The sequence below is a fragment of the Dicentrarchus labrax genome, unplaced genomic scaffold (genome assembly GCF_905237075.1).
Source record: "Dicentrarchus labrax unplaced genomic scaffold, dlabrax2021, whole genome shotgun sequence".
Lineage (NCBI taxonomy): Eukaryota > Metazoa > Chordata > Actinopteri > Moronidae > Dicentrarchus > Dicentrarchus labrax.
Window position 1 is genome coordinate 1,166,416 of NW_026136714.1, and position 12,577 is coordinate 1,178,992.

General features: G+C 39.6%; 1 protein-coding gene across 1 annotated transcript; it reads left to right on the plus strand.

Annotated features, from left to right (window-relative positions):
* Positions 1-206: 206 nt before the first annotated feature.
* Positions 207-11,175, plus strand: rflna (refilin A). The gene is made up of 4 exons (XM_051423047.1): positions 207-495; positions 619-997; positions 7,498-7,607; positions 8,791-11,175. Exons 2-4 carry the CDS (start codon positions 779-781, stop codon positions 9,122-9,124), a joined length of 663 nt encoding a protein of 220 aa, XP_051279007.1. The 5' UTR covers positions 207-495; positions 619-778; the 3' UTR covers positions 9,125-11,175.
* The last annotated feature ends 1,402 nt before the right edge of the window (positions 11,176-12,577 follow it).

A 12,577-nucleotide genomic window follows, 5' to 3' on the forward strand; every position in this document is an offset into this window, starting at 1 on the left:
CCCAGCAGGTCGGGATTTAAGTGCTCAGGGGCACTTCAGCAGGGAAACACACTCTGCAGGAGAGAGGAGGTCCGTGAACGCCTCTGTCGGTTGTACATGGAAGTGATCCAGATCATGAGGGCCTGGACTGGATCCAGGTGCAAAAAAAAAACCCTGGCAGGATCATTAAGAGGGAGCTCTCCACTGGAGAGCACACACACACACACACACACACACACACACACACACACACACTCGGCAGCACTCACACACAGTCGGAGCTGAGCAGAGGAGCTCGCATCCAGATCGGTGCCAGACGCACGGTCGACGCTCCGTGTTTGCGCGACTTTTCCTGCGTTTTTGTTCAGTTTAAATATAATAAGAGTTAATATAGTAAATAAAATAGTTAATATCGCAACTTTGAGGCTTTTTCTTTTAAAAGTTGTGTCTGATTTTTACGCGTATTTGGAATATCTCTGGGGATTAAAGGTGGACTCTCCGCGAACCGCAGCGCAGGTACAGTAAAGTTTGAAGAGAATTAAAATAAAAAGGCTGAATTCAAATCTGTGGAGTTTTTGTCCACTGTTGATGATTGAATGCGTGTGTCCTGATCTTTTTCCTCCTCTTCTCCTCTCACAGAAGTCATCTTGAAAAGAAAACTTCGGCCAGGATTAGTTTCTTTCCGCCGCAGGAGCGCAGCAGCAGCTCGGAGTCAGTGCGTCTTCATCTGGTTCTCTCTCTCTCTTTTTGGCTTTCTTGGTTTTTGGGTGTGTTTTTTTTTACTTGAGCCGTCCCAGAAATGGTGGGGCACCTACATTTACAAGCGATGGATGATAGTCTGAAAGGAAAGAACCGGGAAGGGCTGCTCGACAGTCCGGATTCGGGGTTGCCCCCCAGCCCCAGTCCGCCCTTCTGCTCACTCTCTCCGGGTCTGATCGAGTCGCGCTCCGGCAGCTGCACGACGCCCGTCGAAAGCCATCATGGATATTACAGAAAGGAGAGCAGGGAAGGCAAACTGGTAAGAATTAAAGATCTATTCATTTGTTTATTGTGTGAGAGCGGCTCTGCTGTGCGTCCCCTGTCATCCAGCAGTCTCTCACTCTCTGATTTAAAGGATAAAAGAGCTAATGGGAGAATAATGACGAGAGAAACTGAAAAATCTGAGCGCATTTTAGTGTGAAACAGATTTCTCTTCAGTCCCTCACACAACATCTGGAAGCTCTCTCTCTCTCTCTCTCTCTCTCTCTCTCTCTCTCTCTCTCTCTCTCTCTCTGTGAGGAATTCCTCAGTTCAAACTTCTGATGTTGCACTTGTGCAGAAGATGCCACTGACCCCCAGTAAACCCAGTAAAATTTCTCCTGTTTCACTTCTTGTGCATCAGCTGGACTTTATGATGCCTCGATGTGAGGTTGGGGGGGTCAGCGGGTTGATTGGACCCAGTTGGGTTTCCAAAACTGGGGTCCAGGGACCCCCAGGGGTCCTTGCCAGCAAGGGGGCACCCAACAAGATGTCAGAAGGTTTATAACATCAGTGACAGTGGATACGCAGATAGATGTTCTCATAAAGGGTTGTGGTGGATCTACATGGGAGGGAATAGTTAGTTCGTTAATCTTCTTCAAGGTGTGACATGTTGATTAGAAAGCTGAAGAGTCTTAGTTAGGTTATAATCCAGACTTTTAGCTCTATAACACAGCAGTTCCCAACCTGGAGGGGGTCCGTGGACTCCACTAGGGGTCGCCAAAGCTTCACAGCAGGTCGCGAGGCCTTCTTGATTTTAAGGTTAAGTAAAGGAAACTGTCTAATAGACAAGAAAACACTGAATTTGTCAAAAAAGAAGGTTATAAAGTTGTATAAGTTGTTAAAAAATATGAAAAAATACATTATACAGACAGAGAATTGTATAAAAAGTTCGTTAAACAGGAAACAATCTGCTCAAAATCCATCAAAATCACTCGTTTTACACAAACCTCCTGCAGTTCCCTGTTTGGATTCACTTGAATATAATATGAAATATCAATAAAATATGTCACTTAGTCTGTTTACTAAATGATAGAAAAGGGAAAAAGGTGGCTATAAAACCTTAAAATAAACCCCTCAGCAGCAGGTCTGTGTTGGACTTTAAACAACCAGAAAGGGAATTCAGTTATTTATTAGATCGATACTTTCCTAACTATTTTAGCTTATGAGGCTTTAAAGTGAAGTGATGTCCATTCACAACCCTTCTTCAATCTCAGATTAGTTCATGTAATCATACTTCCTTAATAAAACTCCACAGTGTTTCATACTGAGAAGCAACAGGAACAGAAACACGTGTTTTCCTTCTTATTTCCGTACTTATCAATCATCTTGTTGTCGATCAATCAGAGGGGTCTGATTGATCGACAACCCCCCATATCAGAGTGAGACCTTCAGTATGTTGACTCAAATACAAAGTCATGTGCTGTGTAACTTGAGTTAATGTGTATTAGTTTGCACAATGCTACCTGAGCTGATGTAAAGTGGCAGGAAACGGAGAGAATCCTGTAAAGTTTGTTCATTTATCTCTCAAAATGGATAAAAAATGAGGGATTGCGGCGAGACACTACAGGCAAAAGCATGTTTTTTTAATGCACTGGTCAATTTTGAGGTTATTTTGCTGCCAGAACATGTTTTCTTCCAGACTAGTGGAAAGAAAACACCCCAAAAAATACACATTTATGTGTTTATTTTCTTCACTTTGTCTGTTTGCGTCTGTAGATTTCACCAAAAGTTAACAATAGATAACGCCTCATTTGCATATTTCAACATAAAACTTTAGAAAACTTGTAATACAAAAGATAATTGTCTTGATATAAATAGGCAACTGGGGGAGTTTCATGCTGATATTTATTAGTTACATTTTTTATCCTATTCACCTGTAGGGAATTTTACAGTACATATCTTTAAAGGATGTTTTTGGAAATTGAGTTTTTTCCTAGCACTCTGAGCCAGAAATCTCCACTTCAGTAGCTCTTACATACACCAAACCTTCCAGTTTTATTCCTATATATATTCTAAAGGTTTTTACAACATTTATTTGTTCAAATAATTTTCACAGCCTGATTTATATCACATTTTATTCATAAAAATATGGCAAAAACTGTTGTCTGATGCCTCATTTACATATTTAAACTCAAAACTTCAGAAAACTTGTAATGCAAAAGATAATTGTCTTAAAGTGAGTAAACAACTGGGGAAGTTTCATGCTGATATGTATTAGTTTAAAGTTTTACCCCACCCACCCTTAAAGCTAAAAACACATCAGCATCTGGAAGCCAGAGTCGTTCTGGATTTATTAATGTTCAATTCACCGTGTCTGTGCACGTGGGAGCAGAAAACAGAAACAGGACCCTCAGCAAAAAGCCAAAAGTGTCCCTGTTCATAATAACACTTAGAAATCTGCCTCCAGTCCAGACATAGAACGGAAATATTAAGAGAAACATACGGCTAAGCTAAGTTGTGTTTAAGTCTTTACGCTCACAGGTTGCACATTTCTTTAATTATTTCCTGAAAAATGAACCCAAATATCTCTTTGGGCATCAGGATTCTATTACTTGTCTGTAATAATTAAATCTTAAAGGGGATTTTTCGTGATATTTCCCAGCAATGTGTGCAACAGCTGTACTTTGAATGGACGGCGCACCCCGAGGCCACGCTGAGCCGAGGAACGGACCCGATCTCTCTCGTATAAGAACCGATTCCATGGAAACTGATGATAATTGTTGTTAATGCTTTTTAATGACACATCCTGCGGTGATTTGTGTCACACATGACATAACAAGGCTGATTCGATTGAAAATCATTTCCAGGTCACTCCCAGTTCCAGGAGGCTTGAGAACATGTCTGCGCAGGTTCTGGAGGTGAGGGTGGAGTGGGGGCGGGGGGGCTTTTAAAAACGAGGCCTCAGAAATGCATCCTGGGAGTTGCGTGACATTGGTTTTGCTGCAGCCTGAAACAGAAAAAAAAGATCTCTCTAATCCTCTAGAGGTTCAGATTAGTAGGACTCCTCTGCCTTTGTGGTTTTCTTTTTAAAGATCTGCCCCCCTGATAGCTCCTGCTTGTGTTTCTAATCCCGTCTGTGGGTCGTTTTCCCCGTGAGCAGGACGAGTGGAGGCATACACGCTCCATTTTATTTTCTCTTTCCAGATCTATTTTTGTGTTGTTTTTGTGTGCCACCTAAGAACAATCCTTCAGTTCTATTTCGGGGTGAGGCCGGGGGGCTTGTTAGAGCGGCTGCGGGCCGTTGCGTAAGTGTTTGATGACCTCTCACTTCTAAATTAAACGTGGATAAACACTCTGCGTCTGTTTGTCAAACCTGAGGCAAATTCACGCAGAGGCTGGATGATTGCATGCAATAAAGTGGGGTCAATGAGTGTGGTCATGTAATCTGGTGCCACTAGGGGTCACTAAGGCTTCACGTGGGGGTCGCGAAGCCTTTTTGATTTAAAGAGGTGCAAGAAAACTTAAAATAATACACAACAGGCCTATCTCTGGTTCTCTTCTGTGAATAAATCTAAATATAAAGTATTGTCTAATAGAACGATGGGCAAGTGTCAGGGTGAAGAAAATACGTCAAAAAAGAAGAATATTAAGTCTGTATAAGTGTTGAAAATGATAAAAATTTCATAATACAGACAGAGAATTGTATAAAAAGTTATTTTACACAAACTTCTTGCACTGTTTTGATTATAATAGGAATTATTTTGGGGTCGTCAGTGTAATAAATGATAGAAAAAGGTTCCCTTAAGGAAAAAAGGATGAGAACCACTCATGTAATCTGCTGAAGGATAAGTGTTGGTGGATTAGACAGACAGTGTGATACCGACATTAACACATTAACTCGGGGATGTAAAGTCTCGCCGCCGTTGGAGAAGGTGTGTTTGCGTTGGCGTCTGCATTGTGCATTGTACACTGTGTGGGCCGCTCAGCTGCAGACCTGTTTTTCCTGGGCAGAAATGTGCTTCCAGCAGGACACTTTGTGTGCACACTCCCATTCACGAGTGTTTGCTTTGCACGAGTTGCCAGAAGAACGCGGCCGTGGAGAAATACCTGGGATGCTCTCCATGCCGGAGCAGCGGAGGGAACACAGTCACATACTTACTCACGCAGTGTTTTCAGGTCACGAAGCAGCAGCGGCAGAAAATGATCGGCCTGCAGATGAACTGTTGGGAGGGGTTTTTTTGTTCAGTCCTTTAGCAGCTGTGCAGCTCCACCGTTCACATGGTGTGTGGTGATGATCGTAGGTAAGACGAGCTTCACGCGGCGCTCTGCTGTGCCCTTGGCCTGTTCTTGCTCGTCTCCTGTAAGTGGCATGTGCGCTTAACGGTGGCCAAACCGCAGCATGTGACAGCCTCCCCCTGTGTAATGTGAGAGGAGTTGTGGCCGGGGTGCCATTTGATTCAGATTGCTGGGTGTTTTAGATGCTCGCATACATAGAAAACAGTCGATAATAAACCTTTATTCACATTGTCTGTGTCTCTGTTTGTCCCCTCCAGAGGTCAAGGGTCAGCACTAAAACAGACCTGGTTCATACAGTTGAGTACAGTAAAGTTAACCTTGTACACTGTTTAAAGGTCCAGTGTGTAACATTCAGGAGGATCTATCATCATAAATGGAATATATTATTTATAGGTATGTTTTCATTAGTGTTTAATCACCTGAATGTAGGAATCTTTGTGTTTTCCTTACCTTAAAATTAGCTTTTATCTACAAATTCCACATTGTTTCTACAGTAGCCCAGAACGGATAAATCAAACACTGGCTCTATACTGCAAAAACTTCCCATCTAGAAACAAGCCACATATTCTTAAATATGATCAAAATGTCTCATATTGAGCCACAAAAGCTGCAATTTTTCGTAAAATTTGCATAAGAATCTACTGAAAGTCTGTAATGGACCTTAAAAAATAGAAAAAATGCGAAACAAACAAACAAAGTTGTGCTTTAAGATAAAAAAAGTGGACAATTATAACACTGTGTGTCACATTTTATCTTTATTTATGCATATTGCACTTGGATATATTGATATTTTGATAATACTGCGATTAATTGTCAACAGAAATCACAAATCAAATCAGTTTAGTTTCACTCCATATTGTGTAATCTCTCTCTGGGGTGGCAGAAATATACAGTGTGCTGATTTTATCACAAATAATCACATACCATAAAACTTTAATTAGAGGCAGGTCTCCTTTACAAGCCTGGTGGGGCTACAGGTTTTGACAAATAAACGCAGGTCTCAATTAAAGGCCTGGTCTGGATTTTATAGAAATTCTTTGGATTTATAAAAACTCTTAAAGCTTGAGCGAGTTTTAAGCTTCTTAGATCGCCTACACAAATATAAATGTTTAAACTTTTTTCTCCACAATTCAATCCTTCTGTTACTGTCACAGAAACCACGAGCACCAAAGTATCAAAGGTCAAATAAATGGTTTGTGATTAATCTGGTATTCAATAGAGGTAATATTCATACTGGTTTGATAATATTTCCCATCTTTTGTTCCAAATAAAAGCAGGTTGAGTTGATTTATGTGAATATTTTCTTGGAAAAATCCCCAAATGAAGATTTTTAAATGCAAACACTTACATTATTGTGGCACATTAGTAAAGAGTTGAATAGAAATAAAATATAATGATAATTTTTAATTGAACGTGTCTAAATTAATGAATTCAACACCAAACAGAATGTAAGTAAAGTCTTTTTTATAAAACACACAGTTACAAAGTGCTTCATAAACAAACAAATATAAACATATATATACACAATCATACATAAAACATATAAATATTAACATATAGATGAATAAACAAGAGGAAAAGAATAAGTTAAACTAAAATAAGTGAATAAAAGTGGAAAAATAAGACTCATTTTCCAGAACAAGGCTTGTCTACTTCCCAGGTCGTCAGATACAAACGCGAGCTGTGTTCAAAGTGAGCTGCAATCTGAAACTTCCCCACTAGATGCCACTAAATCCTATACACTGGCGACATACACACGGTCACATCTTATAAAAGATTACTGGCTAAGCTTAACCACGCCAGCTGACAGGCCAGCATCACCTCCTCATCTCTCTCCCTCTCTCTAACAGCATCCTCCTTTCAGCCTGGCGACCAGCTGCTCCGGAGACTCACGTTTACGAGTGTGTTTCACATTTCTGCAGCTACTGTGGGTCCAACATCTGTACAGGCTGTGTGAGGGTCACACGTCTCCAGCCCAGCCTGAACTTGCAGACTTACAGTACCACCAACACTTCATTTGGCGGGTCCCTACGCAGCGCAATTAGCCGAATTAAAATTGCCGCCCTGGCTCGCTGCCTTCCTTGACTGATTGTTGTAGCAGCAGTCGTCGAGGAGTTTGTTTTCCCGGAGAGGGTGCAGTGGTTTTTAATTTGGGGGTACCACACTGGCATTGTTTTGTTTTTCCTCGGATGGACACGCTGGCAGCCGGCTGGTTGCAGACAGTTCATGGATGTTGTTTCTGTGTGTGTTTCCTCTCTGTAGTTGCCCTACCTGCTGCTGAACGCCACAGGAACAGACCCGAAGACCCGCATGCACCCCGTGTTCTTCGGAGAAAGCATCGAGGTCAACCCCAAACCGGAGCAGGAAATCAAGTAAGAGAACGAGCAGTATCAGCCATTAGGGGTCGCCAAAGCTTCAGGGGGGTCGTAAGGCCTTCTTGATTTTAATGGGTATAAGAAAACTTAATAAATATACGCAGTAGGTCTATATCTCAGTATTTGGGTAATTTTTATGGAGGAATGTAAAGGAAATTGTCTAATAGACGAATGGCCAAGTGTCAGGGACACAAAAACACTGAATTATATAAAAAAAAGAAGATTATAAAGTCTGTATTATTGTTAAAAATGATTAAAAATACATAATATAGACAGAAATTTGTATAAAAAGTTCCCTAAACAGGAAATAATCTGCTCAAAATTCATCCAAATCACTCGTTTTACACAAACTTCCTGCCGTTACTGAGTTCACTGTTTGGGTTCATTATACAGTTTTTGATATAAAATGAAATAAGTATAAAAAATGTAACTTAGTCAGATTAATAAATGATAGAAAAAGGTTGGGAATCACTTCCCTATCTCACTCATCATTATTTCTCTCTTTCTGAATATAAACATTTAAATTTTGTTCATTGTCATCATTGTTATTGGTGATAATTATTAATATATATAAAAAATATAGATATTATTAATATAACTCCCTCCTAAAACACCCATTTTAACTGCAATAACCGCATTATGAAACCATCATTAATACATTTATTATGACTTTGTGTTTTTCATATATTTACATCACGTTCTGCACGTCATCTTTTGTAGTTTTTGTTTGTTTTACTTGTTTTCTTTGTGTATTTTCTTCCTGTTTATCATTAAATAAATACAAATTTAACATTCTAAATATCTAATGTCACCATTTAAATAAATGTGTGGTTGCAAGATATAATTCTGATTTATTGATTTAGATAAAAAACCCTTCTATGTTATTTTGATGAGTTGTGTTGATATAAATAAGGTGGAAAAACTAGTTGAAACAAGTAAATTTTTACGAGTAGCCTAATCACGCTACTAATTATTAAATAATTAAAAACACCTTTGATTGAAGAGGAATTCGCCGAACTTAATGTAGCACATTCGTTGAATCTAAATTAAAAACTATATAATAAAACAATAAAGGCGCAGTGTAGCTGCAATATGGAGCTCATTTGATCAATATTCTTGTCTCCACTGCCACCTAGTGGTCAACTTTAGATGTGTTTTCTAAAAAGATTCTCCTTTCCAGGTGCAACTCGCAGGTCAAGTACGACTCCGACAAGCATTACCGGGACCAGGTCTACTGCGCCCCCGTTCCCACGGCCACCTCCTTCAGCGAGACGGTGGTGGCGGTTCGGGACTGCACCTGGAGGAGCTACAAGTCGCAGGTGTACCTGGAGCCGCGGCAGAAGCCCATCAGCTATCGGAGCACCACCATCATCTACCCGAAGCACGCCAAGAACACTTACCGCACCACGCTCAACTACAACGCCGCGGGCTCCCGCCGCTGGTTCGTCTCCACGGTGCAGCTGGAGTCGAGCGAGGACACTAGTCCCTGTATCATCTACACCGAGGACCTGTAGGGGGAGGAGCTACTCGGTGATTGTGTCCGCGGAGGACGAGGGGAAAAAAAAACCCTGTTCATCTTTACTCGCCATGGAGGGAACTCTGGGAAGCCTTTAGTGATGTTTAGACTTTCTACTGATGCAGTCTTTAAGAAAAAGGGAGTCGGTCCTCTGGCAGTTTAAAGCTCCACTTCAATGGTTCAATGTCTTATTTAATGCAAGAGCTGACAAATTGGTGGCCCCGTTGCTCTGCTTCGGGTCGGACTGTAACCTCGGCGAAGGTTAACAGTCCATGTGTGCGTAGAGAAAACCCTGTCACACCAATGCAAAGCTTTCTCCTGATACGGCTTTATTGCACTTGTTTTCTATGTATATATATATAACAATATATATATATATATATATATATATATATATATCACAGTCCTCTCTGTGGGAATTTCAGTGCTGCATGTGAAAAAAATGGACCAAAGATATAGATTGTACTCTTTGTAGTAACTCCACACGCTGACAGGACCGGACGCTCGCTTTACTGTTCATTTACTGCGTTCAATCACCCAGAACGAAGAACCAAAGAATTAATGAGTCCGATCGAAAGACGGACGACGGCGCAGTAACGAAAGGGATATTTGAATACTTTGAGTTAAGATAAATAAGTTCTTGTTTGGAGGTGCAGAGCAAAACACTCAATTAATGAAGTTTCGGGGGGTAAAAAAAGAACCTTAATTGTTATTTATTAAGAGTTTAGAGAGTCATCAGGACAGTAGGACCACACCATGTACAGCTACAAGATGAACGTGTATGTTTATTATTAGACAATCGGGGGAAGTGTTACTGTAATGAAGTAGTCTACTTCTCTGTGGAAGTCAAACACAAACAGATAAAACTGTTTCCAACCTCACTCTGGACCCTCGGTGGGGCCGGCTATTCGTAAATTCGTAAAAGTTTATGCGTAAAGAAACTCGTTAGTTAGCTTTGAAATGCAGAAAGGAGGCAGCGTTATGTGGGAATTTAATCTGATAATATTAGCATGAAGTTCAGTAATCTGAGACGTTTTCTTCTATCTATCAATCAATCAATCCTCAACTGTGATTGGAGCTCAGAGCAAAAAGGGGTGGGGCTTAGGATAAGTTCCCTAAACACCTAACCCTAGACGTGGGGAACATAGGACCAACCAAACTCTACATAAGAGCTAATTCATGTGCAGCACCTTTAAATTTCAGGACGTGTAATAAACTTTATTGAACTTACGAATATCCGGCGAGCGTTTTCAGATATCAACAAATTATTATTGATCCATTTTTCTGATCCAAAGTAGCTCAAAAACATCAGATTTCCCTGTTGAAGATGTAAAATAGATTTCTTTTTTAATTGAGCGACTTCTTTTTGTGTCTGTCTTATATATAAATATATATATATTTAGATTATTTGAACCATGGCAAATATTGAAACTTCCGACTTTACCTCAAATTTTCTTAGGTATGAGTTTTATTTCATTGCAAAATGTGTATTCCCGACTTTCAGTTTCAGTCTTGAGCTTGCGGTCTTGTTAAGTTTTTGGTTTTTTTATAGTGTGAAATACCCTCCAGGTAATAAAAAGAGGTGGGAGCGACGACGGCACAAAGCTGAGGCGGTGCATCCGTACTGTAAGATGGGTACTGGGGGTTTTTTTAACGAGGGAACAGAAAGTTTATACAAAGAGCAAGAAGTCCGATCTGCTCTTTAAAAAAAGGGAATAATGACAGAAGAGGTGGATGAATTGTTCCTGGTAAGGTGACGGAGAGTTTCGCTACGTGTTGATGGTCTGTGAAATGTCAGAGAAAAAGTCGGCGCAGGGGGGGGAAGTCGAGTTCGATGGTTTTTATGTGAGATACGTTTTTTTGTGTTTCCTAACACTTGATTTTGTTACTGTAAAATATTTTCCTGTTGTATATGTGGCATCGAGGCACTTCATAATTCTTTATATTTTTGTACGTCAATCAGCGTTTCTGTTCTGATCAAAGGAAATAATTTAAAAAGATGTATATCCTAATTGAATAAAAAAAAGAAAAGCAATTCCCAAACCCTAATTCTGTTGTATCGAGTATGTTTGTTGTTTAATTTAAGACTTTTTAAGACCATTATTAAGGTAATTTAAGACTCATTTTACAGCCATACTGGCAACAAAGTACAAAGGATGTGAAGGAAATTTGGTTTTGGTTCAATGTCTGTTTTGTTTTGTAGTTTTTGCTGAATTAGAAATACAATTCCCAAAAAACACACTTTAAAGGTCGAGCGTGTAACATTAATATTCACATATAATTGAATTAGCTTATAATCACCTGAATATAGAAATCGTTGTGTTTTTGTTACCTTATAATGAACCTTTTATACCACCATGTTTCTACAGTAACCCAGAAGAGACAAACTAAACACCGGCTCTAGATAGGGGAGGTTATTGCACGTTTTGTGGCCACCGTAGTTTCTCCTCTGCACTTGGAAGCAGAGGGTGAAGCGAGGAAGTTGCAATCTGCCACTAATGCCACTAAATCCTTCACACTGACTAAAAAAATGTACTTTTGTCCCTTTACAACAACTTTATTGTCCAAAATGTGAAAATTTTAGACAAAATTTGAACGTATGGTGCAATTAACTGCTGCAAAGTCAGGAGCACCACTCTGTCTGTCCTGGTCCCGTGGTCGCGAGACCTTCTTGGTTTTAAAGTGTGCGAGAAAACTTCACTTCTGTGATGAAAAGTACATTTAAAGTAAATTAAATCTAATAGAACAAGTGCCTGAACCTGAATTTGTCTAAAAAATAGCACATTAAGTGTATGATTGTTAAAAATTATAAAAGAAAATACAAAATACAGACAGAGAATTGGATAAAAAGTTCCTAAACAGGAAATAAGCTGTTCAAAGTTCATCCAAATCAAGGAATCAAGGAAATGTGAAGTAAAAGTTTGTAGTTCCTTCATGTAAAACACACAGAAAAAGATCATTAAATTCATAGAATAACATAAAAACTAATTAAAATAAATCAATATTTACAGTTATTTATATGCACATATATATATAAAGAGGAAATATTATAAATCCTGCAGTGAATCTTTGGAATTTGCATCATAAAAAGTAAAATATGTCACTAAAACCACAGTCGACAGTTTACAAAATGATAGAAAAAGTTTTGTTTAAACTCCTGTCATTAAATCCGAAACTAAAAAGGTGTGAAAAAACAATAAAACTTATAAATCACAGGACTGAATATGAACTCTCAGCGGTGAGTTATGGATGTAAAGCAGCACAGAAGGAACAAAAATAAGTCCCCGCAACATAAATCAGGTTTTATCTTGAGTCCTCGGAGACGGTTTTACGCGCCCAAAAACAACCAATCGGCGAGTTGAGTTTACACGAAACCGTTTAACCGTCTCCATTCAGCACGATTCTGCCCAAAGACAGCAAACAGCGAGTCCAAGCAGCTTCCACATCATTA

Bases quoted from the DNA above. Each gene is read 5' to 3' on its own strand.
- rflna (XM_051423047.1), top strand. From the start codon at position 779: ATGGTGGGGCACCTACATTTACAAGCGATGGATGATAGTCTGAAAGGA. The intron at 998-7,497 runs GTAAGAATTAAA...TCCTCTCTGTAG, and splicing joins AGAGCAGGGAAGGCAAACTG to TTGCCCTACCTGCTGCTGAA. The intron at 7,608-8,790 runs GTAAGAGAACGA...TCTCCTTTCCAG, and splicing joins AAACCGGAGCAGGAAATCAA to GTGCAACTCGCAGGTCAAGT.